General features: G+C 43.1%; 1 protein-coding gene across 4 annotated transcripts in view; it reads left to right on the forward strand.

The window, feature by feature from the left end:
- Positions 1-26330, forward strand: part of ARHGAP21 (Rho GTPase activating protein 21) — a 144992-nt gene that overhangs the window by 51432 nt on the left and 67230 nt on the right. For all 4 annotated transcript variants that reach the window (XM_064162480.1, XM_064162482.1, XM_064162481.1 and 1 more), the window contains one exon: positions 24783-24965. In XM_064162480.1, coding sequence (XP_064018550.1) covers positions 24783-24965 — 183 coding nt within the window. The remainder of the gene's footprint in view (positions 1-24782; positions 24966-26330) is intronic.

Genomic DNA, 26330 nt, shown 5'->3' on the forward strand with positions numbered 1-26330 from the left:
GACTGGTGGTTTTGTGCAATGCTGGAAGTGCTCAGATAGGAGTCTGCCATTTAAGACCCCAAAGTAGATGAACCCATATAATTTTTACAAAGAAGGTAACGTTTTCTCCTGTTGGTGAAAGATTGCTCATATTGCGTTTAAAACTGGACCCCTAAGCTTTTGGATCTCATGAAAACATAGAAGGCATCATCACAACTGTGCCTAGGTGAGTGTAAGATTCATCTGCTATGAGTTATGACACTAAATAGTTGATGTTCAGCTTGGTTGCAGAGCAGAAATGAAGCAGGGAAGAGAAGCAGCAGAGTTAGAGAGCAGCTTTTGTGTTTGCTTTCAGTGAGATTTAGGATGTTCTTGTTTCCTTTTTTTTCCTTAAGAATGCATAATTTGGCAGCTTCGGAAGTATTATTTTGAAGAATGTTCTGCAGTTCTGTCAGTTTATCTTGTGGAGTTGACATATGCTTGGACTGGGAAGAGAGTCTGAACAGGAAGGAAGGTCCTTGTTCCTGAATGTCATTGCTGCATAGCTCTCATATCCTCGAGGATCACTAGGACAAAAGCTGAGTCAGAGCACAGCAGCAGCCTGCGCTAGAGCAAGACATGGCCCAGATCAGGATTTTGGACTGCATGATCAATCACAACTGGAGCTTTCTCTGTAACCTCTATTGTGCCTGGAGCGGTCAGGTTTGTTGTTTGCTTCTCCTTACGATTATTAATATGATTGTGTAATTTAGTAAAGGGGGGGGGGAAGGCTTTGGAGATGCTCTCTCCCCACCCCCAATCTTACCGAGGGTGTAGTATTAGAAATGTTGCCCTTTACTAAGGAGTTCTCTGGAGTTCCTAAGCATACAAAACATGCTTTGACTACATAATTGTCTTTTTTAACACTTGGAGTACTTTAGATTGTTCTCTTAATGCTTTGAGGGGGTTTCACTTGGAGTTGCAGAAAAAGATCAATACCAGCCACAGGGAGGGGGAGATGTGCCAGGATAAACTGCAGTGCTAATAAATACAAAGCTCACTTGCTGTTCTGCTTTAACAGTACTATCTGGGCTACTTCAAAATACTTGACCGTGAATATGATTTAAAAAGAAACAGCGTGGGGGGAGGTTGTTGCTTCAAACATTTACAGGATGCTATCCAGTTGTTAATGTGGATAGATTGATGGCTACCTGGCAGCTAATTGACTGGCTTACTGCAGAGCTGGGGGGGTGGGGGTAAAACAAAAATCTGCCTAGATTTTGTATGAGAATGTTTTCAAGTAGAATCCATTTCCTAAATGATTTAAAATTGCACATGCAGTTGTAATGCTGCTTTCAAGATACTTCAGGTATTACCTGCATTTCTCATATAACCTTCAGCCAGTCACTGAAGAAAATCTGTTTGATTCTGTTCTGTGGTGTAAGGGAGAGGTGAGCACTTGTTTAAAAAGTTGCAGTTTCAGTGTAGTAACTAGAGGCAGGTGATACAGAAATATTCCCACCGTAGACAAGTCCTTCGAAATAATGCACTGAACAACCCCTGGATGTGTCACGTCTGTACTGGAACTTCTTAGTTGGGAAAATACATTGCTGTGGTGGTGTTGGGTTGTTTGTTGTGGTTGGTTGGTTGTGTTTTGGTTTTGTTTCTAGATGATGCAAAAGCTGATTCATAATGTCTGGCTTTTTTGAGTTATTTCCTTAACGTTATTCACAGATAGTATCAGATTGAAAAAGACCCTCAAAGGTCATCTTGTCTAACACCTCCAACTAGATCAGGCTGTCCAGGGCCATGTAAAGTCTGATCTTGAATGTCACCGTGGATGGGGCCTCAACCACAACCCTGAGCAACCTGTTCCAGTATTTTGCCGTTCACATTGCAAAAAACTTTCTTCTGATGTCCATCCTAAATCTGTTCATCTCCAGGTTCAAACCATTGCCCTTCTGAACAGTCCTTCCCTAGCCTTCCTGTCTGTTCCCTTCAGATACTAAGGTGTAGCCATAAGGTCTCCCTGAAACCTTCTCTGGGCTAACCAGCCCCAATTCTTTCAGCATGTCTTCAAAGAAGAAGTGCTTCAGCCCTCTCACCATCTTTATGGCCTCCTCTGGACCTGCTCCAACAGTTACATTTCCCTCTTGTTTTGGGGGCCCCAGAGCTGAACACAGTAGTGTAGGTGAGGTCTCGCCAGAGTGGCAGAATTGCCTCTTTTGACTTGCTGGCCACACTGCTTCTGATGCAGCCCAGAATGTGGTAGGCTTTCGGGGCTGTAAGTGTGCATTATTGGCTCATGTCCGGCTTCTCATGCAGCAGTAGCCACAAGCCCTTCTTTGCAGGGCTGTTCTCATTTTCATCATCCCTCAGCCTGTATTGATAACAAGGATTACCCCACTCTAGATATCAGACCTTGCACTTACAGGATAAAGAGAAAACAGAAGGCTTTCTCTTAGAACCTTGATTTTTCACAGGTGCTTAGCTGATTTAAGTTTGATCTAACTTGCTGGCCTCCCATGCTTCAGAGCAATCCAGAAGAAAAAATAAAAAGCTCATGATGTGGGCAGCCTTGTGAAGTGTTTAAGTGAGTTTGATGTTTGATATACCTAGAGGGAAGGGAAAGAGTGGTTGTGAGCAATTTGAAGGTTTAACTAATACACACACATAGACATTCTTCCTCAGCTGTTTGATCTTCTAGATTTTAAGTAGAGTATGTAATGGCTGTGTAGGTTGGTTTTGGTGTTGTTGGGTTCACTGTTAACTACAAATTCTAATGAGCTGCTGCTTATAGTTTTCTTTGAAGTGAAGCTGAAAGTTAATTTAGGGGATATTACAGTGCAGCTACTCTCTTCCTATTGCACTGACATGCCATGGCAGAAGTGGAAGCTGTCAGGCCTGGTGAGACAAGTGTACTGCTTTGTGTAGGGACTTTGCCTTTCACTCTCTTCACCTAGAAGTGTCCAAGGAGGCTGCTAGTGAGGATAACAGATCAGTGACCTGTGAAATCTGAGCCTAACAGCTTTTTCTCAAGTGGAACCTCAAAACACTGCTCTGACTTGACTCATTACCTCTGTGAAGTAGTAAGTTACCCAGTCTTTTTGGCAATTTCCACTTGACCTCAGTAAAACATCAGGGGATGAGTTTAGTGCTTGTGATTTGAGAGCTGAGTTGAAGACCTACCTGCCTTACAGAAAAACTCATTTTCTTCTAAATTGTTACCAAAAATACATAATGAAGCAAGTACAAAGCTAGATAGTAGTCTGTATGTGTTACTAATGATTTTTCAAGTCAGGATACAGAGCTATGCAGAGGTTTCCTTTTGTTTTTACTTTTCATTCCCCAGCATGCATTTCCTGAAGTTTGGTTTTTAGAACACAAAGTGAACAAGTATGAAAAGGACAGGAATATTTTCTTCTGTCTACCAGGATAATTTAGATTTTACAAAAAGCACTTTGATACTGCAGCATAGAAGTGATTGGAGGCAGTTGCCCTTTGCACTCTGGCACAGCAAGCTGTTGTGTGTATTCAGAGGTTTGCAAAGGATATGCAGTGTTTCATGCTAAACCAGAAACCTCTCAAATCAAATTAGTAGATGATGTAAATCAGTGTAGTACTGTTGACATCAATGAGTTGCAGTTTGTAGTTCAAACTCTGGATGGTATTGATGGCTCTCCATGAATCATCCTTCAGAAGCCTTCCATCGTAATGTAAGAGTACGAAAATAAACCAGACTGCTCACAGAGTTTGCTTTTGTTCATGGGACAGGTTCATAACCTACCTTCTAACCTTTCTGAAAGTACTGCCAAGTACTGAAGTGTCTTGCTTCTCTATTGTCATGCATCGTGCTGAATTTGGGATGGGAGGTGGATTCAAGTGACTGCCTTTTGGGCAGTTTCGAACCTGAGTGTAATTGCAAATGTCAGATGAGTGAAAGAGGAGCATGTACAAAGATTGTATCCTGTGGGAGACCACTGTAAAGAAGTTCATGTGCAGATTTGTCTCTGGACTTAACCCAGACTGCACCAAGAGTATCAGAGATTAGTCATCCCACAATTGATACAGTCTGGCCTTGGTCACCAAGGAAGTTCTAGTGTGGGCTTTTTTGGTTTGTTGTTTCTCTTTTTCCCTTTGTTTATGGAGTTGTCTCAGTCATAACAGCATAGTGGCTGCCATCGAAGCAAGAGGAGAGTTCTTTCTGTGGAAGTGCCAAACAATGTTTTACTCGGGATCATAAGTTAGACTCATCTTCAGTAGGATGTGGGAGCTACTCCCTCTGTCTTTGTTAAGGACATCCTTTATCAGTCTTCAGCATGCAGGTGAGCTCTTGAGATGCTTGTTGTGGCTATTCTCTTTATGGACATGATGGGATATATTATTGTCTAAAGCAATAAATAGCTCCTATTCAGATGATTGTAAGAATTACTCATAGATGATGGAAAGTAAAGGCTAGAACAGTTTTAGGGTTTTTTTCCTCCTTTCATCACAAATAATCATGTATTAAGGTGTTGGATAGGGTATAGTAACCTACAGCTTGAATACATCTTGTCATCTTACCAGCAAAAAGCATTGTTCATCACTGTGCTCTGAGCAGGCTTTTGTTATGGAGGAGAGCAGACCTCCTCCTATGCTAGTCTCAATGAAGTCTTTGCTGAACAGCGTCGGTCTTTGTTTTATTGCTGCATCCTGATCTCTAAAACAATGTAAACGCCTAAAATGTTGATTTCTCAGCCACGAATATTCTTCAGAGTCTTGTAAACTTAGTTGGCCACTTAGCTGCACAGGGTGAGCCTGACAACTTTGGGTCAGAGGAACCCTCTCATCAAAGACTATACCGATGTACATGGAAGTAGATTAGTATATTGTGACATTAGAACAGCCAAGATCTCTCGTTTCTTTTTTTGAAGAGGCAGTTTTGAGTTCATTCCTGTGGGCTGTGTTTCCTGTGAGACACTGTGAGAAGATGTTGCAGGGCAAGCCTGGCTCTCGATCCATTCGAGCCCCAAAACGCAGCAGTACTGCAGCAGCTGCTGCACTGCAGCTATTGCTCTTCCTTCAGAGAATCTCTAATAACGTGACAAAAGCTTCTCAGTCTTGTGACTGAGTCACTTGGAGGATGAAATAACAAAGGTGGCTGCATTCCTTCGTAGATAGTTGCAGCCGATAACGGTTTTGAAATGTGATATTGATGTTGTCTTACTGTGCTCTTCTGTTTATCTGCTGCCTGGAGGAGGGAGGGAATATGACCTAAATCTTGCCTCATAGCAGTGCAGGGCGTGATGTTTTCAAGTTTTACTGAGCAAAAGGTGTAAAATCATCGCAGGAAATAGTTGGTGGCTTTGCTCATTGTGGGAATTGACACTGCTGGAGAAACATTTTGTAATGCTCAGGCATACAGGGAACCAACCTGGCAACAGTGAGCAATTCGAGCCGTAGTAATGGGCATGCAAAGACAAGTAGTTCCTAAATAAGCAGATATATTTGTGTTTTTGAAACAGATTTCTTCTCTCTCCCCACCTTGACTCTAGACAGAGGGATGCAAATGTAGGTGTACTCACCATAGCAGCCATTCTGGCTGACCTGCTCACCGCAAACGGTGAGCAAATAGGCAGGTCACATATGATCACGTTATAAGCCAACGTTCAAAAGCTTCTGGATTTGCAGCTAAACTGACAATCCTGTGGCCAACTTTCTCCTCTTTATCCTCTTAGTGATATCTTATCTCTGGGCATAAAGATTTAAGATGATTTTTTTCAGGTTAATGACTTAGTCATTTTTTAAAGCTTTTGGTGCATTTTATCTTTGCAAATGAAATTCTTCACTAGAAAAGTTGCTGTTCTTCCTCTGTTATATGCACAACAGATTGCAAATTTAGAGTCCTGCAATAATTTAGGGTGTTTGGATATGTGGCTTTGTGCCTCTATGCTAATCTTCCTTTATGTTTTGTATAAATAAACCCCAAAACTTTTCACTGCAGTGATTTGCACATTATATAGTATGTTCAAATTAAGTATCTTGAAACACGGGACTGGGGGGACAGTTCAGTGGTGGATTTGTCTGCAGGAGGGTATTAATAGTCCCTGAATTAGAAAGCTGGGTAGCTCCAGCTGTATATTTAGAGGTTATTTTTGAGGAGGGAAGCTGTGTGTGTGGGGATGTAAAGAATCTTAACATGATGTAGTGATGTCTTGAGCCATGTCCTCGTTTAAACTTACTAAGAACTTGAAGCTTGGTACAAATAGTTCTGCTCTCAAGTCGGTTCTTAAAGCTCTCCCCATGAGTCTAAATCTTTTGCAAGCAGAACTGGGTTCTGAGATAACAGCTCCCTTCAAATAGCTGTGTTTTTAGGGGAGCAACTTGGATTTTGTCTTCAAGTGTCAGTTCACAGATATTTCAAAGGCTTCCATTTGGTTTTGGACAGGTCAGAGAGATTTCTGCTGTACATGAAGTAAAAGCTTGAGTAAAGCAGCAGTATTGCTGTCTGCAACTACCAGGAAGGAGGCTATAGCCAGGTGGGGGTTGGTCTCTTCTGCCGGGCAACCAGCAACAGAACGAGGGGACACAATCTCAAGCTGTGCCAGGGGAGGTATAGGCTGAATGTTAGGAGGAAGTTCTTCCCAGAGAGAGTGATTGGCATTGGAATGGGCTGCCCGGGGAGGTGGTGGAGCTGCCGTCCCTGGAGGTGTTCAGGAGAAGACTGGAGGAGGCACTTAGTGCCATGGTCTGGTTGACTGGCCAGGGCTGGGTGCTAGGTTGGACTGGATGATGTTGGAGGTCTCTTCCAACCTGGTTGATTCTATGATTCTGTTGCAGAACTGAGTTCTCTTAATAGCTTAAGTTACCAACAGGTACTGTGATATCTATGCAGATGAAGTGGTGTGGCCAGTCTGATTTTTCTTGTGTTTAAAGCAGGAACAAACATTTTCTGCTTTTGTTGAAAAGTTTAGTAGATTCAGTGAGAGAGCATCATCCTCACATTTGATAGAGAGCAGGTGTCAGGTGTAGTTCTCTCTTGCTGCTGAGCCCATAAAGTGAAGCCCAAACACCAGAGTATGTTGTAGGGACAAGGAGACTGTCTTTTGGGTCATTGGGCCAACTTAGATGAATTCTTTGATCCCTGAGTGGATCTCAGTGGAGAGAAAAAGTATGAACTGAAGGAAATGTGTAAGTAGCTTCAGAGCTGACATAAGTTTAAAGCCGTGGTACATCTGGTTACTGAACAGAGGGTCTGTGCACATTGAGTTTTGCACTGTGCAGTGATTCTGGTTTTCTTAGTGGCTTCTGGCAAACCATTTTTTCCACCTGTAAATAGGTGTGTTGGAATAGTTGGAAAGTGTAGTGGAAGCTCTCTGGTAGGCTGTGTGTTTGAAGTCCATGTTGATTTAGAAAGCAAGAGAGAGTACAAAGTGTGTTGAAACTGACTTCTGTTTTTGCAGTGGTATTCTTAGCTGGGGACATGGGTGGTGTTACTGTTTTCTCCCCATTCGTAAGAAGCAGAGTGGTCATGGGCTGGCTCATGTTTGAAGTCTGTCAAAAATTCCCCATAGACTGGAAGAGTGCAGCCCTTGACAGGCAGTGACTGTGTGCAAACCACTCTGTCATTCGTCAGACTGCTGAGAAGGTTCTTTTACCATGCATTGAGTAACCTTAAAGGTTGCCTCAGGGCCGAGGAGCAGAAGCATACGTTCTGGTCTCCTGTCTCTGATATTTCCAGATCAGGCTTTTAAGGTGAGGACAAAGCATTTCCTATTATTAACAAGCAGCCATAGAACAAGCAGAGAAGGAAAAGCTTTGCTCCGACTAAATTAAGATCACATGACATTTTGCTCTTTGCAACCAGCCCTGCAGATGTTTCCTCTCTTTCCACTTTAAGGATGTAGCTGTTAAGAGGGGAGGCTTTAGCTAATGAGCCTATAAGAAAACAAGGAAGCTCTCGATTTCTTTTTGTTTTTAATGGTTGTTTTTTCTGACTAAATTTAATAATGTGAGCTCTGTATTTTATTATTGTAAATAGTAAATGTAAGATATAAAGAAAAACACATTGTGAAAGTAGTTTGCAGTTACTCTCTCTCTTGGTGGTGTTGCTTTAAGTTGACTGTTACTCTGTGTGGAAGTCCTGATCTAAAATGAAGTGGACTTAATTACTAAGATTTGTTTCAAAGCGAAAGTACAGGTTTTGAATGTGAACAATCTACTCCAAATACATGTGGATGTGCACATAAACTATAGTAGACTTTTGTGTATATCTGTATGTAGGCCCCCATACATTTAGATGATATGTTAGGGTCATCTTAGAGTTGAAGAAACTTGCTAGTATCTAATGTTCTGGAGGGGATCTGGTGAGTTTGTTTTGCTGCTCTGCTTTGGTGAGACCTTACCTGAAGTGTTGGGTCCAGCCCTGGGGCTCCCAACACAAAAAAGACATGAACCTATTGGAGAGGGGGTCCAGAGGAGGCCATGAAGATGATCAGAGCTCTGGAGCACTTCTCCTGCAAAGACAAGCTGACAGAGTTGGTGGCTATCACCACTGGAAAAGAGAAAGCTCTGGGTGACTGTACAGCAGCATTTCAGTACCTGAAGGGGATCTACAAAGAGTGGGGAAGGACTGTTTAGAAGGGCTTACAGTGGTAGGATAGGTGGCAATGCTTTTAGACTGGATCAGGGTGGATTTAACGTGGACATGAAGACTAAGTTCTTTATAGTCAAGAGTGCTAAAATACTGGAACAGGTTGCTCATGGATGTGATTGAGACATTCAAGATCAGACTTGGCCTGGCCCTGGGCAGCCTGATTTAATTGGAAGTGTCCCTGCTGACTTCAGTGTGGTTGGACAAGATGACCTTTGAGGGTCTCTTCTAACATGATGCAATCTGTGAATGTGTAGAGTACCATAAGGAGAGCATAAGCTGTGATAAGCTTCATGTCCAGAGGGTTGTTTTATTTGGTTTGTGAGCACCTTGACTTTACCAAGAACTGCAAATACTGTTTGTTTCTCCTGTGGATGACTGTGCTTACAAAAAGAGTATACAGGATCGTGTGTCCCTCTGTTATTCTCCTTCCCATTCCCTCCAGCCAGCTCTGAGCCTGCATGGTGTGTGGCTGTAATGCGTGTCTCCTTCCCTCTGCCTCCCAGCCATCTGCTGTGCTGGCACACACTTTGGTTCTGAAAGGTTGCAGATTTCCCACTTACTTCATAGATTTGGAGCAGTCACATATTGCTTTCTTGAGCCTTTCTCCTTACCTGGGCTTGGTTTGAGGCTATGATTTATGTATTTTGAGTTGGCTCGTTCACATCAGCGCAGAATAGTGGCATCCTGGAGTGGATTAGAAGGAGTAGTGGTTAGTAGGTCGAGAGAGGTTCTGTGCACCACCTTCTCTGCCCTGGGAAGGCTGCATCAGGAATACTGTGTCCAGTTCTGGGCCTGTCAGGTGAGAACCACCTCAGGGAAGTGCTTGAGAGAGTCCAGTGCAAAGCCACAAAGATGCTGAAGGCAGTGGACCATCTTCCTGCTGAGGGAGTTTGGGCTCTTCAGCTTGGAGCAGAGGAGCCTGAGAGGTAACCTCATTCATATTTATAAAGATGTGAGGGCAATGTCAGAAGGACAGAGCCAGGCTCTGCTCAGTGATGTTCAGTGATAAGACAAGGGGCAATGGGTGCAAGCTGGAGCAGAGGAGGTTCCATGTGAACATAAGGAGAAGCTTTTTCACTGTGAAGGTGATAGAGCCTTAGAACAGGCTGCCTAGAAAGATTATGGAGACAGTGAAAACCTGCAAAGATGCATTCTGTGGCCTGCTGTAGGTGATCCTGCTCTGGCAGGGAGCTTGGACAAGATTCTGTGTAACTAAAAGAATATTTGAGGATTGTATTCCATCTGGGTGGTATTCACACTGCTGTAAGAAAGGGGTAGGTTTGCTGCCAGGACCATCTCCTAGCAAATATCTGCATTAACTTTGGGTAGTCCCCTAAAAAGGACCTGTTGCTGTGGCCATTTGGGCTTAGTGCAATAAGAGAACATCAAAATGATGACAGGTGGGCTCCTTTGAGACAGACACCTAGACCTCTGGTCACTCCAAGTTGTGTTCACATCTTTATTGCCTTGCCCAAGCTATGGAGTGTCTTGTCTTGTTATGGCTATTTGCAAGACTTACTAGGGAGCTAAGTGAGGAAGAGTTGCTCACAGAGCTCCTCACTGCTGCTAGCAGCTGCTCAGGGCTCACCTGGCAAACATGAGAAATGGTATTGCTCCTCCTTGCCCTTAAGCTTGTGGCAGTCACTAGTAATTCATTTCTGATATTGAAAGTGTTTGTAGTAATTTTCTTGCCATCTGGAGTCATAAAGCATCTTGGATCATGTTCTAGAGAGAGTTCAATTCTTCAGTTTGTTTTTATTGTCCATTCCAGTGACTACGTCTCCTTCAGCTGCAGCTCAAGAGAAATGTTAGTGGTGGAGAATGTTGGCAAATATCCTCATGTATGCATGGCCCCCACCCTGTGAGAATGGCAAGATGGGATCCCTGAATTTTGGAGTTAAAGAAGTCTTCCTCTGGAGACTGATCCTGGAAACTGATCTAAATTTCCTTTTTTTTTTTTTCTTTTTTTGTCTCTGTCTTTGTGAGAAGCTACTGCATGGAAGCAAAGTTCTGCACACCAGCTCCAAAAGCAAGCTGTTTTCTGCTGTTAGCAGTGGTCTCAAAGAGACAAGGTCTTGCATGGGCCAGGTTTATCTGTCTCTGGGAATGCTATCTGCAGATGCTTGTATGTGTGAGGACTTGGACTCCATTATCTCCACATCTCTGCTTGCTCTTGTGGTAAGAGTGGTTCGGTAGCTGTTTGAGCTTTGAGAGCTTGTTTGCCTCTTGTTTCCCCTATCAGAGCTTCATGGCAAGGCAGCTTCCTACTGAAAACAGGCTCTGCAGTTCCCACTGTTGGGCTTTCAAGTACTTCCTTCAGTTTTCCTAAGTATTTTGATACTGAAGTGGACAAGATGGAGACACACATTCTGTCTCATGCTCTGAAGGTCTTGTTACCTGTCAGTAGGTCCATCATGATCTTTTGAGTGGGAACCATCTCCCTCTGCCCTCTTCTGCAAAAGAATGGAAGAATACTTAGGGATGTTATGTCGTGGGCATGGCATTTTACAATGTGGTTTAATGACAATGATGGTTGGACTTGATTACCTTAGAGAGGTCTTCTCCAACCATAACAGTTCTGGGGTAGGTGACTCAGATTGCCTGATTCTGCTGTTCACAGTGTGTTATTAGCAGTGTCACTGTAGATAAAAGCTTGCTCCTCCTGAACTACTCTCACTCCAGCCTGCTCTGTTGTGGTCATGTCTAGTTTTGCTGAAGTGCTACTAATAAAAAGTGTGTGTCAGCACATGATAAATGTCAGCAATTACATAAATCAATGTCTGTACTGCTGTGTTGTATATATTGTACTGTGAACTTGTAATTGAGAGTTGAACTCATTATTGGAAAGAGGGAAGCTTTTATTTTGAACATCACAGTGATTTATTTCTACTTAGGGAAGTTCAGTTTGGCATAGGGACAGGTCACTTAGCCATGCCCAGGTAATGTTCCTATTTCTAAAAGGTGGAGAAGTGAAAATGTGCTTGGTGATGAAATGAGAAATCACAGGAGTACTCAGTGGCAGTGTTTGAACATGATGAGTTTGGGGAGAGGATGCACAGAGGAGAGCTGGAATCGAGCTTAAAGTTTGCTATCAAATCTAGCATGAATAGCTGCAAAATACTTAATTGCTGGTTTTCTCCCTTTTTCTTCCTCTCTTTATGCAAATTCTGGATGCATTTTGATTGTTTTTCCTAGTATTGGCTTGTGTCCAAGATCTTGCATCTGGGATTTTTATAGGTTTTCTTTCATGCCACCAATTTGGCAGACTGATGTCCATCCATCATTGCGGCTTTTGGAGACAGTGATGGTTATACTTTCTAGCTGCCTTGTGAGGATAGAAAATGATGGAAGACTTCTTAGAGGAAGGAGCACTATGCATGTACTGCCAGGCTATTCTTCTTTGCCTGGATTTCTGTCCTTGCCAACATCCTTCCTGCGTATTTAGAGGAAGACTACAAGATTTTGTCAAGCATAAAAGTCAGAAGTTTGAACAAGTGGGTATTTGACATGTAGGTCCTGGGGTCTCTTCATTCCAGTTGTTCTGCTGGTCTTTCAGCAGGGTTTTTTTTTTTTAGAGGCTGAGCCCTCATGTTTATTTAAAGCAGAAAGCAGTGTCCTGGATACCTGGAGGGATGGATTTATGTAAGGTATCACCTCTGTGTCAGTAATTACTCTTCTCGGACTGGAAATGACTTCTATGTAAATTGTTGTTTGTACGTTCCAGTTTGATTTAAAGACATTAGAAGTGTCTTTTCTCACTGTGGCCTGAGACCATTTCACCAAGTGATCACAGCATTTGCCTTCCTAAACATCACTCATCTTCCCTGAAATCTTTGATATATGACCTTGAGGAGAACTGAAAAGACTTACTTTGCATCTTGTATGAATGATCCTGCTTTGGGTACCACTAAGATAAAACACGGGCTGGTTTTCTTTGGGTGCTGGATATGCCTCCCTCTCTGTGCTGCAAACAAGGATGGTGTGAATACATCTTGAAGAAAAGGTGCAGAAGTGTTTCATCTGTGTCTGAAGCCTCAGAACCACAGAACCTTAGAGGTTGGAAGGGGCTTTCAGAGATCAAGTCCAACCCCCCTGTCAAAGCAGGATCACTTAAAGGTAGTTCATGCAGGAGTGCATCCAGGTGAGTTTTGAAAGTCTCCCGAGAAGGAGACTCCACAACCTCTTTGGGCAGCCTGTTGCAGTGCTCTGTCGCCTCGCTGTAAAGAAGCCTCTCCTCATGTTGAGGTGAAACCTATGTTCCAGTTTGTTTCCTATTTGCTCCTTGTTCTCAGAATACAGCGGGGCTGTGTGCCTTGGAGAGTTTGTGGTGGTTTTCTGTCATACCTGAGGACCAGGGAAACACCTCCAGTGTGGATTAACCTTTTGCTTTGAGTTTGCTTCTGTGCACAGATCCCAGTCTGTAACCACAGGAGAAAATGAGTAAGGATGGAAGGGGATGTACTGTCCTCTAAGTCTGGTAGCATTTCTTCTTTCTTAATTTCTGATCAGACAGGTGTAGCAAAAATAGAGGTTTATATTGTGTTTGTTAATTAGTTGATATTTATTACTGCTTCATTTGACTTTCCTAGCCTTTAGCAAAGCAATTTCAAGTTCTCCATATGATTTGTAGTAAAAGGTTCAGTGGCTTGTAACTTAATTTAAAACTCATCAGTGGAAGAACCTGGTTATTGGAGAAACAAAGGTTGACTTGCAGTGAAACTTGCAACATCTTCCTGCCCACATGGATGGGATTTTTTTTATCCCGTTAGGTAGCCATAGCAAGAAAAGACACTTCTAGTTTTGTTTTTTGTCTGCCTTCCTCTGTTACCTTTTTAAAGATCCTTGTACTTAGTCACATTAAAATAGGACCAAACTATTCTAGAAAAGCCTTTTTTCCCCTTTGGAATTGCAGATTTAGGAGGACAGTTAGCTAAGTGATAACTACTTTGGTACAGAAACCAGGGAAAACAAATGACCCAATAAAAGAGACATCACTGTTTTCAAGTGAGCTCAGCATTTGTTAGAGAACTTAAAATATCCTGTTGGTGTCTTGAGAATTTAGAGATTAATAACTATATTAAAATATTTCTTTGCTCTGTCTTATGTCAGTAAAAAGTAACATTATAGCTATTGAGTCAGTAAAATAAGTACCATCAGCTTTTCTATCCAGCATATATCTAGTTGAACTATTAGTTCAGTGTGCTAGTTTGAAGCAAGCTGGAATGTTTTGGTAGAAGAACTAGATAACGGGCAGTGAAATGAAAAACAATTGTGTCTACTTCTCTCACAGTCACGCTGAGAACTCTGGGAAGAAGAAAGACTTTTTCTCCATTTTGTCTCTCACTCTTGCTTTTGCCTTAGACCTGGTTACATCTTATTAACCCTGCTCCTACTAACCTTGCTCCCTAACCTCTTGGCTGCACCTCTTTTCTTCCTGAGAACTGGGGTAAGGTTGAGAGGGCCGGGGGGAGGTGTTGGGGTGGTTTGAGAGCCCCTCCTGGGGACTCAGGTTTCTGGGAGGGGAGTTGTGCTTTTGTATTGTTTATCCTTTGTATATTTCTGTATATAATTGTATATAACTGTATATATTGTAAATAGCTGCTTGTAAATTCTGCTAGCTGTAAATAAATTGCTTCACCTATATTCCCAGGGTCCGTCTGAGTTAGCTGGGGCAAATTCAAAAGTGTGGGGGGGCGGGGTAACCCCCAAACCATCACATTTTTAATTGGCTTTCCCAACGTGGGGCTAGAGATTTCAGTGAGTGGAAATTAGCTCTGGGAATTAAGATGAAGCTAATCAAGCAGCTATTGTACTTGGTGGGGATTGCTGTGTGGCCTGTTTTCTGGTTTTTTGTGTACAACTGGATCAAAGATCAAATTGGTTATTTCTTGCTTCATGTAGTTTTTAAGAAGGCTAAAGTTAAGCTTTCAAACATGTTCTGGAGCTGGGGTGATTTCATTCTTGGTTATGCTGGTTTTAGTGTCACTGAGAATATTACTAGTGATATTACAAGAGTTTTTGTCAATAATGTGACGATCAGTCAAAATGCTGCTTTATCTACTGCTCTCATGAGGGTCATCCAGCCCCAAACTGAAATGCCAAGTCCATGCAAGGATTTTTACAGAAAAGAGATTGTGACGGGTTTGGTCTGCAGTAATCTGGCTCTTATGATTTTAATATTCATATTAATTTTGGCATTATGTGTGAAAAATTCAAAACCAGCTTCTGTAAGAGCTAGGAAAAATTCTGTGTCTCAGAAGCAGTCTCTTTCACAGCAAAACAAGGGAACACAGTCATCGGCTTCCCCCTTGCCAGCCTCTGCCCCTCCTTCTCCAAGTGCTGGGAACACAGCCAGTGTTCCCGCCAATAACGTAAACAATGATAAGGATAACCAAAACAAGCCACAGAGTTTAGCAGGAGCCTCAGGAGCACAGGCAAATACCCAAAATCAGAATGTCCCTAGCAACAATCAAAACACCTCAGGGTTGGCAGGCATCCCAGGAGGACAGGCAAACAATTCCACTAGTGCTGGTAACGCTAGCCCAGTCAGTCCAAATCCTAATGACACCAGCTCAGCTAATTCAAACCCCCAGCCAGCAGACCAGAACCAAAATCCTCCTGTTAAAAGCAAGGCAGACTTGAACTCACAAGCTCCAGGTCAGACCCCTAAGGATTCAAACCCTCCAAGTCAGACTCCTAAAGATTCAAAGCCTCCAGCAGACACATCCAAGTCTGTTGCTGCTCAGGCCCTTCTGGCACCTGCTAAGGCAAAAGCTAAGACAAAGAGTGGTTCACAGGAGGATGTAAGAGAGGGGACCTCTGGTGATCAGCAGCAAGAGGAGGAAGAGGAGGCAGTTAGTCTGCGAGACCTTGTAGATGTGCTGAGACAACAATACTCAAGTGAGAGGAGTGCTGTGAGGTTAGCTGCCAGGAGAGAGGATGGTTCCAATGAGTTTAGGAATGCTATGAGGAAGATTGTGTTAGGCCAGGCACCACCAGATCAACAGGAAGAGGAGGAGGAAGATGACATCCAAGGCTCCAAGGATCCACTCAGAGAGGTCAGGGAAGTTAGGAAGGAATACACAAGGGAATCAGGTGAGCCAATCCTAAGCTGGCTAGTGAGATGCCGAGGCATTGGTGCTAATGCTCTGCAGGTAGGAGACAAGTCTGCCAAGCAGCTGGGACCACTCACTAAGGAGAGTGGAGTGGACAAACACCTGGCAAGTCCTCTTGGTAGGGTTAGCTTGTGGACACGCCTTTTGTTGGCTGTGGCTATGAGATATCCTTCCCAAGATGATTTGCCATGGGCTGCCAAGAAGTGGAACACCGTTGAGCAGGGAATTAAGCTTCTGAAGGAGTTTGCTGTGAAGGAAGTGCTTTATGGAGATCATGGTACTCATGAGCCTGATGATATTCCTTTGGGAACAGGTCTCATGAAGAAGCTGATTAAGCTTGCTCCTTCATCCTATGCTAACATCTTGGCCAGCAAATTCCTAGCAAGGAGTGATAATGGAAGATCTTTCACTGTTGGTGAATTCACTGACCAGCTCAGGCAGATTGAGGACAGCTTGTCACATTCTGGTATAATCTGTGCCATAAAGACTATGACTACAGAGATGAAAGATAGTATTGAGAATGGCATTAGAAATGGCATGAAAGAACTGAAGGAGGATCTCAAAAATCTGGTAAAGGATACCATTCCTGCATCATCTGAATGGGTGCATGTTTCTGCAGTCAGGAACAGACGCCCACCTCCTGCAAGGCAATTCCAGCCCAGGAGGAGACAAATTCCACCCAGACAGCAGCAATCACGTGCGTCACTGTGGATACTTCTGCGTGACACATATGGTGAGAACATGAACAAATGGGATGGTAAACCTACTCCAGCTCTTTCAAAGAGAGTCAGGGAACTGCAGAGTGGCAGAAACAGAGGCAATAATGCCAGGAAAGTAGCTGTCACTTCTTCAGCTCCTGAGAGCAACTGCAATTGTTCCAACAGTTGCAGTTCCTCTCGCAACAACACCAATCACTGTGTACACCCCACATGCCATGTTCAGCATTAGGGGTGCCCTGCCTCCAGCCAGGAGGAGGAAAGGGATAGTGGAGAGAACCGAATCTATTGGAATGTATTCATTAGGTGGCCTGGCAGTTCAAGAGTTCGGAAATACAGGGCTTTAGTTGACACAGGTGCTCAGTGTACTTTATTGCCATCAAATTGTAAAGGGACAGAGTCCATTTCTATTTTTGGAATCACTGGTGGATCTCAAGAGTTAACTAAGATACAAGCTGAGATCAGTTTAACTGGTAAAGAGTGGAAGACACATACTATTGTAACTGGTCCTGATGCGCCTTGCATTTTGGGAATTGACTTTTTGAGACAAGGTTGTTTCAAAGATCCTAAGGGTCATAAATGGGCTTTTGGAATAGCATCTGTAGAGATTGAGGATGATAAATTGAAATTGTCTATTAGACCTGAACTTTCTGATGAATCTGCAGTTGTGGGACATCATGACATAGAGGACCTGGAAGTGCCAATTGCAACCCAAACTGTTCATCATAGGCAGTACAGAACTAACCGTGACTCTTTGTTGCCCATTCATCAGCTGATTCGTCAATTGGAGAGTCAGGCTGTCATCGAGAAAGCTCATTCACCTTTCAACAGTCCCATCTGGCCTGTGCGCAAACCTACGGGCGACTGGAGACTGACAGTTGACTTCCGTGCCCTCAACGAGGTGACACCACCCATGAGTGCAGCTGTGCCGGACATGCTGGAACTCCAGTACGAGCTGGAATTGAAGGAGGCTAAATGGTATGCAACCATAGACATTGCTAATGCTTTCTTCTCTATTCCCATAGCAAAGGAGTGCAGGCCTCAGTTTGCATTCACCTGGAGAGGAATCCAGTATCAGTTCAACCGTTTGCCTCAGGGGTGGAAACACAGCTCAACCATCTGTCACTCAGTCATTCACAATGCACTGGAGAAAGGTAAAGCTCCAGAGCACATCCAGTACATCGACGACATCATTGTGTGGGGCCAAACTGCTGAGGAAGTCTTCGAGAAAGGTAACAAAATCATTGACATTCTGTTGCAAGCAGGTTTTGCCATTAAGAGAGACAAGGTCAAAGGACCTGCCAAAGAAATTCAGTTTCTGGGAGTGCGGTGGCAGGATGGTCGCCGTTACATTCCTCAGGATGTGATTAACAAAGTCTCTACCATGGCAGTTCCCACCAGTAAGAAGGACACACTTGCTTTTCTTGGTGTGGTGGGATTTTGGAGACTACACATTCCTGGTTTCAGTCAGATTGTCAAACCTCTGCATGATGTGACTCGTAAGAGAAACAATTTTGAGTGGGGACCTGAACAACAAGCAGCCTTTGATCAGATCAAACGAGAAGTAGTCCATGCAGTGGGCTTGGGTCCTGTGAGATCTGGTCCGGACATTAAAAACATTCTGTACACGGCTGCCAGTGACAATGGTCCAACTTGGAGTCTTTGGCAGAGAGCTCCAAATGAGACACGTGGTCGTCCACTTGGTTTCTGGGGACGTTGTTACAGAGGTTCAGAGACAAATTACACTGCAACTGAGAAAGAGATACTAGCAGCCTATGAAGGAGTGAAAGCAACTTCTGAAGTGATTGGAACTGAGTCACAATTGCTTTTAGCTCCTAGACTGCCAGTTCTTAACTGGATGTTCAAGGGCAAAGGTTCATCACCACATCATGCCACAGATGCAACCTGGTCTAAATGGATGGCTTTGATAACCCAACGAGCACGAATGGGTAATCTTGACCGACCTGGTCTGGTGGAGGTGATCACCAACTGGCCGGAAGGCACAGACTGTTCCAAACCTCCAGAGGAGAAAATAACTCGTGCTGAGGAAGCTCCTCCCTATGGTGATCTCTCTGATCAGGAAAAGAACTATGCTTTGTTCACAGACGGTTCCTGTCGTCTTGTTGGGAGCAAGCGAATATGGAAGTCAGCGGTTTGGAGTCCAACCAGGAGAGTTACCGAAACGAAAGATGGAGAAGGAGAATCCAGTCAGTTCGCTGAGGTAAAAGCTGTTCAACTTGCTCTTGATGTGGCTGAACGTGAGAATTGGCCTATCCTTTACCTCTACACCGACTCGTGGATGGTAGCCAATGCTCTATGGGGTTGGCTGAAGGACTGGAAGAAGAATGGTTGGCAGAGGAAAGGAAAGCCTATTTGGTGTGCTGATCTATGGCAGGACATTGATGCACGGCTGGAGAGAACTCCAGTGAAGGTGCGGCACGTAGATGCACACATGCCTAAGAGCAGAGCAACTGAGGAACATCAACATAATCAGAAGGCAGATCAAGCTGCTAAGATTGCTCAAGTTGATACCAACTCTGAACTTGACATTGACCTTGATTGGAAACACCGAGGTGAGCTGTTCTTAGCTCGGTGGGCCCATGACTCATCTGGACATCAAGGCAGAGATGGAACGTACCGATGGGCTCGCGATAGGTCAATTGACTTGTCTATGGACGCTATCACCCAAGTCATCTATGACTGTGACATTTGTGCTGCTATTAAGCAGGCTAAGCGAATCAAGCCCTTATGGTATGGTGATAGATGGTCAAAGTACAAGTATGGAGAAGCCTGGCAGATTGACTACATCACTTTACCTCGATCACGTTCTGGCAAGCAGTATGTGCTGATGATGGTAGAAGCCAGCACTGGATGGTTGGAAACCTATCCAGTTCCACATGCTACTGCACGTAACACCATTGTTGGTTTGGAGAGACAGATCTTGTGGAGACATGGAACTCCAGAGAGAATTGAGTCAGACAATGGTACTCATTTCAAGAACAATCTTGTGAAAAACTGGGCCAAAGAGCATGGTATTGAATGGATCTATCACATACCCTACTATGCACCAGCTTCAGGGAAGATTGAGCGCTACAACGGTTTGCTGAAAACCACCCTCAAAGCCATGGGGGGTGGAACTCTGAAAAACTGGGACAAACATTTAGCACAAGCTACTTGGTTGGTAAATAGTAGAGGTTCAGTAAACAGAGCAGGACCTGCACAATCAGATTTGGTCCAAACAGTAGACGGTGATAAAGTTCCTGTTGTACATGAGAAGAATCTGTTAGGGAAAACTGTTTGGGTATTTTCTCCTTCGGGCGAAGGGAAACCTGTCCGAGGGGTGGTATCTGCTGAAGGTCCTGGTCATACATACTGGGTAATGCAGGAGAATGGTGAAATCCAGTGTATTCCACAGAGAAATTTAACCTTAGCTGAGAGAGTTTAAATTCAAGCTGTTAGGAGTTTTCTGTTCTAGGTAACATCGGCGCCCAACACTGAGAGAATCTACGATAGAATCTACAGTATGTGAGCACGAACCCAATGTCACCTGGGAGTCCCTGTTCTGAGCTTTTGAATCACCTACATCTGATTGAAGTGTGAACTGAACTTGTATATATTATTTTAGTGTAAATATTGGTTTAGATTAGATTGGATAATTCTCAGCGATACTCTGAGCGAAGTAGACAGGGGTGGATTGTGCTAGTTTGAAGCAAGCTGGAATGTTTTGGTAGAAGAACTAGATAACGGGCAGTGAAATGAAAAACAATTGTGTCTACTTCTCTCACAGTCACGCTGAGAACTCTGGGAAGAAGAAAGACTTTTTCTCCATTTTGTCTCTCACTCTTGCTTTTGCCTTAGACCTGGTTACATCTTATTAACCCTGCTCCTACTAACCTTGCTCCCTAACCTCTTGGCTGCACCTCTTTTCTTCCTGAGAACTGGGGTAAGGTTGAGAGGGCCGGGGGGAGGTGTTGGGGTGGTTTGAGAGCCCCTCCTGGGGACTCAGGTTTCTGGGAGGGGAGTTGTGCTTTTGTATTGTTTATCCTTTGTATATTTCTGTATATAATTGTATATAACTGTATATATTGTAAATAGCTGCTTGTAAATTCTGCTAGCTGTAAATAAATTGCTTCACCTATATTCCCAGGGTCCGTCTGAGTTAGCTGGGGCAAATTCAAAAGTGTGGGGGGGCGGGGTAACCCCCAAACCATCACATTCAGGTATCCCATTTCTTGGACTTGATGGAAGTTGAAGGTTGATAAATGCAGCTGAAGCAGGTCCTGATTAGCACCACCTGTCTCTGTGCTTTTATTGAGCTATTGGTAGGTAGTCACCTGCTTGCTCTGGAGGTTTTTTTTCCTTTTAAATATACATTTATGCTTCAGTAAACATAGTTTGAGCAACCTTTACATTTACAATGCAACTTCTACTTTCAGAATGCTTCACAAATAAGTCATTTACGGTCAAAACAAAACTCCAGGTCTGCCTGTAAATTGGTTCTATGATTAAAGACTGGCTTTGAATAACATGCGTATTGGAGAGATAACCTTCTCAGAATGAATTCTTTTTTCTTAAGGCTTATATGATGGGAAATTACTGATTTGAGACTTAATTGGGCATAGTATCATTTCCTGCTTCTCCATAATTCTCTCAGTCGTGTGTTATACTCAGTGATTTGTGTCGTTCTTTAAGGCGCCATCTGAATTTTCATGGATGCTTACATTGCTCAGAAAAAAAGGGTTAAATCCAATATCAAAACCCAACTCTGCATTTTACAGTGCACTTAAGGCATCTGTTGTATGTCCTTGTAATTGCCTATAACAGGAAATGGTGCTTTGAGATACTTTGTGCAGAAACCTTGTATGAAGAGCTCCTGAGGGAAATGATGTTTGATTCATTTTTAGTAGCCTGGGATTCTTCAGTCCTTGAACTTGATTGTGTGCATTCTGACTCCCATTGGGAGCATTGAATCTGCAGGAAAAAAAACTTGGGGATCTTTTCTAAGGAGTATGGCAAAATAATCTTTTGGAGGGGTGGGGTGTAGATTTTATGTGAAATTAAAATAAACCAGAGCATTCAGCTTTCATTCTCTTGAAATGCAAATTAGTCGACTCAAAAGACAAATTACCTTAAAGCTATGAGATAAATATGTATTTGTAACTTGATTACTGACCTCTTTGGCTCACGAAAAACACCACATAGGAGCTCTGCCTTCAGTAGCATTCGTGCCTATGCTAAACATCATCTGTTTCTTGCTTGCTGTCCTACATCCTTGTTTTGTTTTGTGTTTTTGAAAACCTTTTTCGCTGTGTTTTTAAAGCCTTCTCTGGCAAGAGACAGTCTGAGGGGCGTGCTGTGGTTGGGCATGTCACAGGGTTACTCAGCAGATGTTCCCTCTCCTTTTCTTTGTAATTCAAATTGAGTGTTGTTCCGTGTGACTGTGAAAGTTGCTATTGAACATACAGAGTACTTGCCTCATAGTACTGCCTCCTGCTGTCCTGTTGGCAGAGCTTGTAGGGGGGCTCAGGTTGGCGTGAAGATAACCTCAGTTCTGGCATGCTTTTCCAAGAAATCATGCATTTTTGAACCGTTCTTAGTTCAGCAACTTAGAATCACAAAATCCTTTCGGTTGAAAAACACCTTCAAGATGGAATCCATCTGTTTTCTAAGGCTGGTGCTAACCAGTGTCCCTCAGCACCACATCTCTGCCTCTTTGAAGCACCTCTAGGGATGGGGATTCAACCACCTCCCTGGGCAGCCTGTGCCAGTGTTTGAGAAACCTTTCAGAGAAAAAGTTCCTTCTGATCTCCAACCTAAACCTATTCTGGTGCAACTTGAGACTGTTTGCTGTTGTCCTAGCACTACTTCTTTGGGAGAAGAGACTAACCTCCACCTGGCCCCTGCCTCCTTTTAGGGAATTCGGGAGACACAGGATGTCTCCCCTCAGCCTCCTTTTCTCCAGTTCTCATAGCTGCTCCTCACCACACCTGCTCTCCAAAGACCTGTGTTTTGAACTGACATTACTTAAGTACAGCAAAACGTTTTGTCTAGCAGGGAGGGTTTTGTTGGAAGAGAGAGTCAGGTACACTCTAGACTTATATTTATCAGTGTCAACCTTACTGCTTACACACCTGTAAGGCTTTGTATTTGCTCATTTACATGTTGGATGTTGTGTGATACCTGTGGTTGTTTCCAAGTGTTCAAAACTTCAGCATCAAGCATTGCCTATAAAAAATTACAAGAGGAGATTGCAAAGGAATGCTAAATATATGGGTTGCTGCCCATCACTTAATAGAGGAAATCACTGTCATTTTTTAGAGGTCAGGGATTGATTTGGGGTTTTGTTTGGGTTTTTTTTTTGGTGTTTTTTTTGAGGAGCTTTTTTTGCCATTTCACTAGGATCAAGATGTTCTTACTGGCTCCAGTTTCAGTTCATCTTAGGAGACTTAAAGACTGAGAAGGGACACATCTGTGCAGCACTGAAGAAATAACTTAAGTTTGAAATCTGAGCAAATTGGTGGAGGACACCTTGAGAGCAAACCCTCATCCTTAGTCTGATGGGTCATGTAACTTTCACCTTAATCTTTGCACAGCTTGAACCGCAATCTCAAGCCACTTGTTTTGGCCCAGTTCTCCCTGAGTTTTCATTTGCCAGTCATCTCGTTGTGCAGTCTTTTTGCTTTCACATTAACACCTGAAAATGATTTAAGATGATGGATGAGGGCAGACTGGCCTGAGGTATAGTTCTTGATATTTATTATTGGTCTTTCCAGAATCTACTCATAATCTCTTTAGGCTGTTAGAGGAGCAGAGTTTTATCTGGCTGCTCTGGATCCTCTGCATTGTCTGGTTCCAGAACTGGCTCCTTTTCTTGTCTTGGCTGTAGCAACAAGACCCTTCTCCATTTGTGTCCTTTGTGTTGCTGCTAAAAGAGGGTTTTTGGAGCAAAGGAGGCTGGTCTTTGAAGCACTGGCTAGTACTTGCTTATCCTTCCTGCTGGGTATACCAGGATGTGGGTTTCCAAGGACAGACTGAAGCATTTGTGTAGAAATGTGTCATGCTTTACACATCTGAATGCCGAATGTTGTTCTGGTGGGTTAACTCTTAGCAAGCAGCTGCACCACTTTCCTTACAGTAATGCATGCTGTCATCATTGTGGTTCGAGTGGAAATGCTTTATCTTCTCAGTAGATGTTGATTGGAATTGGCTGGGCCCACCTTGCCAAGAAGCACTGCAATTTGAGATCCCAGCTGTAAGGCTGAAGCAAAAGGGATTATTTTGGAGCAGCCCAGGGAGAAAACTGAGCAGTAAATTCTGACATGTATAGGGCAGTGGCTGAGCCACAGCAGCAGAGCTACAGGAGTACAAGACCACCATTATTTCTCTTTGAATACCCTTTGAATAGGCTATAGGATCTGGTATCTAAATTTGTTTCACGCATCATTGAACTAGAATATTTGGGGGGGGGGGGGCACAGGGTTCTGCATGCTCTCTTTGTATGTCTTCTGCCTTTGATTTGAAATGTTGTGTGTTGTGGTACTAAACTTTGAAAATTGAAATGGGAGATTTTATATAACATGAAAAGATTAAAATATTGTTATGATGGTATGTTTTTCGAGTCATAGGCATGTACAACTACCACTAAGGGAAAAAAACCCATCAAAAGTCTTATTTTTGCATGAGAGAAAGGATTGCAGTAAGATTGTAAAAGAAAACTAGACTTTTTTTAACTTGTGTGCTTAAAGTTTGCATTGTGAAATGTTCAGAGAAAGTAGTTAAGGATAGAAAAAACAAAGGTGGAGTTCAAGTGCGGCTGGAGGAAAAGAAGCATCAGCTGCCTTCTTGCTGAGGAATCCTAACCAGTTGCCTGTGTTCTTCAGTTCTATTCTACTTTTTTAAGTTAGGAGATACTAGTTGAGAAAACCACGCCTGCATTGTGAGGAAGAATTAGTTTACCACATGTGAGAGCTGTGTGCACCCAGAGTTGGTGTCTCAGAAGACACAGGATTGTATCTGAAGTAGAAAGTAATTAAAATATGAAGGCTGTGCTCTTTTCCTGGGGTTCATTTGGGCCCCTCACTGTTGTGTGTTCAGTTTCTTGTGATCTAACATAATTCAAGAATAATTCTTTATGTTGCTGTGACCAGAGGTGTAATGCTGGAAGGGATGCTGCTCTACAGGGCATTTCTCTTCAAAATATGAGTGAGCATCAAGTTGGTTTGGTTATGGGGAAAGAAATGAGGTTTTCGAGTACCCAGGAATATTTAGTGTGTGTGTTTGTGGTTTGGGGGCTTTTTATTTTACTGAAGAAATAATTCCCCAAGTGGTAACTTCTGTGTCTCTTTTTCTTTCTTTTAGGCATCAAAAAACAAAGAGGGAAAAGAGCAGAGTGAAGTTGTATCACCATCAGAGGAAGAAGAAACTTTCTCTTGGCCTGGCCCCAAAACTGTCGTGCTAAGGAGGACTTCTCAGGGTTTTGGCTTCACCTTAAGACACTTCATAGTTTACCCTCCAGAATCTGCAGTTCAAATTTCATTTAAGGTAAGTTAAATAATAAATCACTTACAGCTTTATTATCCTATTTTAGGGTCAGAAATCCAGCTTGCTTGAAAGTAAGCATGTGTCTAGGTGTGTCTTACACAGATGAAAGGTCTGTTGTGTGTAAGGTAGGTAGGCAGGCTCACTCCATGTCGTCTTAGTCATACATTGATGTTTCCATCCTATACCCATAGGAGTTCCATGGGTAAGAGCAGTGGTTACTGCTGAACATGGAAATAGTTCTCTGTACACAACTTCTACACTGAAAGCCAGTTTCATTAGTCTGAATGCCTTTGGAAGCATAGACTTCCAGTCTGGTGGGAGGCTTGGGGTTTGTTGTTGTTTTTCACACCCCCTCTCCCTCCCTTTTTGCATTTTTTCCCTCCCCTCTTTTCCCTGTGAAACTGATGATATGAGAAACTCCATACTAAGAGAATAGCTTGGAAAAACAGCAGTTGGCCATAGTTTACATGTATCCTAACATTAATATATGCTGAAAAAGACAGGTTGTGTTTCTTTTATATTTTCTACTGAGAAACCCCCATCAGTCTGCAATTTCTTGTTAGCCAAGAGACAAAAATACACAAAATGTGTGCAGACCTACATTGAAGGACAGCTCTTTTACAACATTTTCAGTTAAAACATGTAGTTCTAAGTGTTATGTAATTGCTCTGCAGTCTCCAAGGGTGTCTGTGTTCTCTTCTGTGACAGAACCTTTTGAAAGTTACTGTAGCACCTGGTGCTGAGAAAGTCCATTTAATAGAGAGATTTGAACACTAAGAGAGGGTTTTTCATAGTGACTTTCAGTAGCATTTGCTCATCTTCAAGTGATCAGGTATGCAGGTTCTCATAATCCAGGCCACCTCTCAAGTTTCCCTTTTGCTGTTCCAACTAGGCAGAAGTACATGCTTATCCAGCTGGGGAATGGCTGTTGGAGCTTCACGCTCTTTCCTAATAGCCAGCTGACTTCTGTCTCTGCAGGATTCTGTTGTTGAAGTTGTCCTTTACCTGTCCTTGGTGGAAGAAACTTTGCATAAGAGTGTTTTTCTAGCTAACATCAGCTCTTCAGCCTGCACCTGAGTGCCCAAGTTTTTTCTCCTTGACAAAGAGTTGCTGAAGCTAACTGGAAGTCAAACTATTGGCGGTATCAGGCGATCCTGACATTTCTGGGCTTCATGGGTTAGAGAGACATCCAAAAGCAACCTCTGCTTGATTTCCAGTGTGTAACAGAGCTCCTTAAGCAGCTGCCTTAAAGCAGAATGAATGATGTGCACTGCATCCCTCAGCAACACTGAAGGGAACAGTAAACAGCATGAGCAGACTTGATCTCTTTAACAAGTGATTGGATAAGTTTCTTCCTAATATCCA

Source organism: Pogoniulus pusillus, chromosome 23 (genome assembly GCF_015220805.1).
Source record: "Pogoniulus pusillus isolate bPogPus1 chromosome 23, bPogPus1.pri, whole genome shotgun sequence".
NCBI classification, from domain to species: domain Eukaryota; kingdom Metazoa; phylum Chordata; class Aves; order Piciformes; family Lybiidae; genus Pogoniulus; species Pogoniulus pusillus.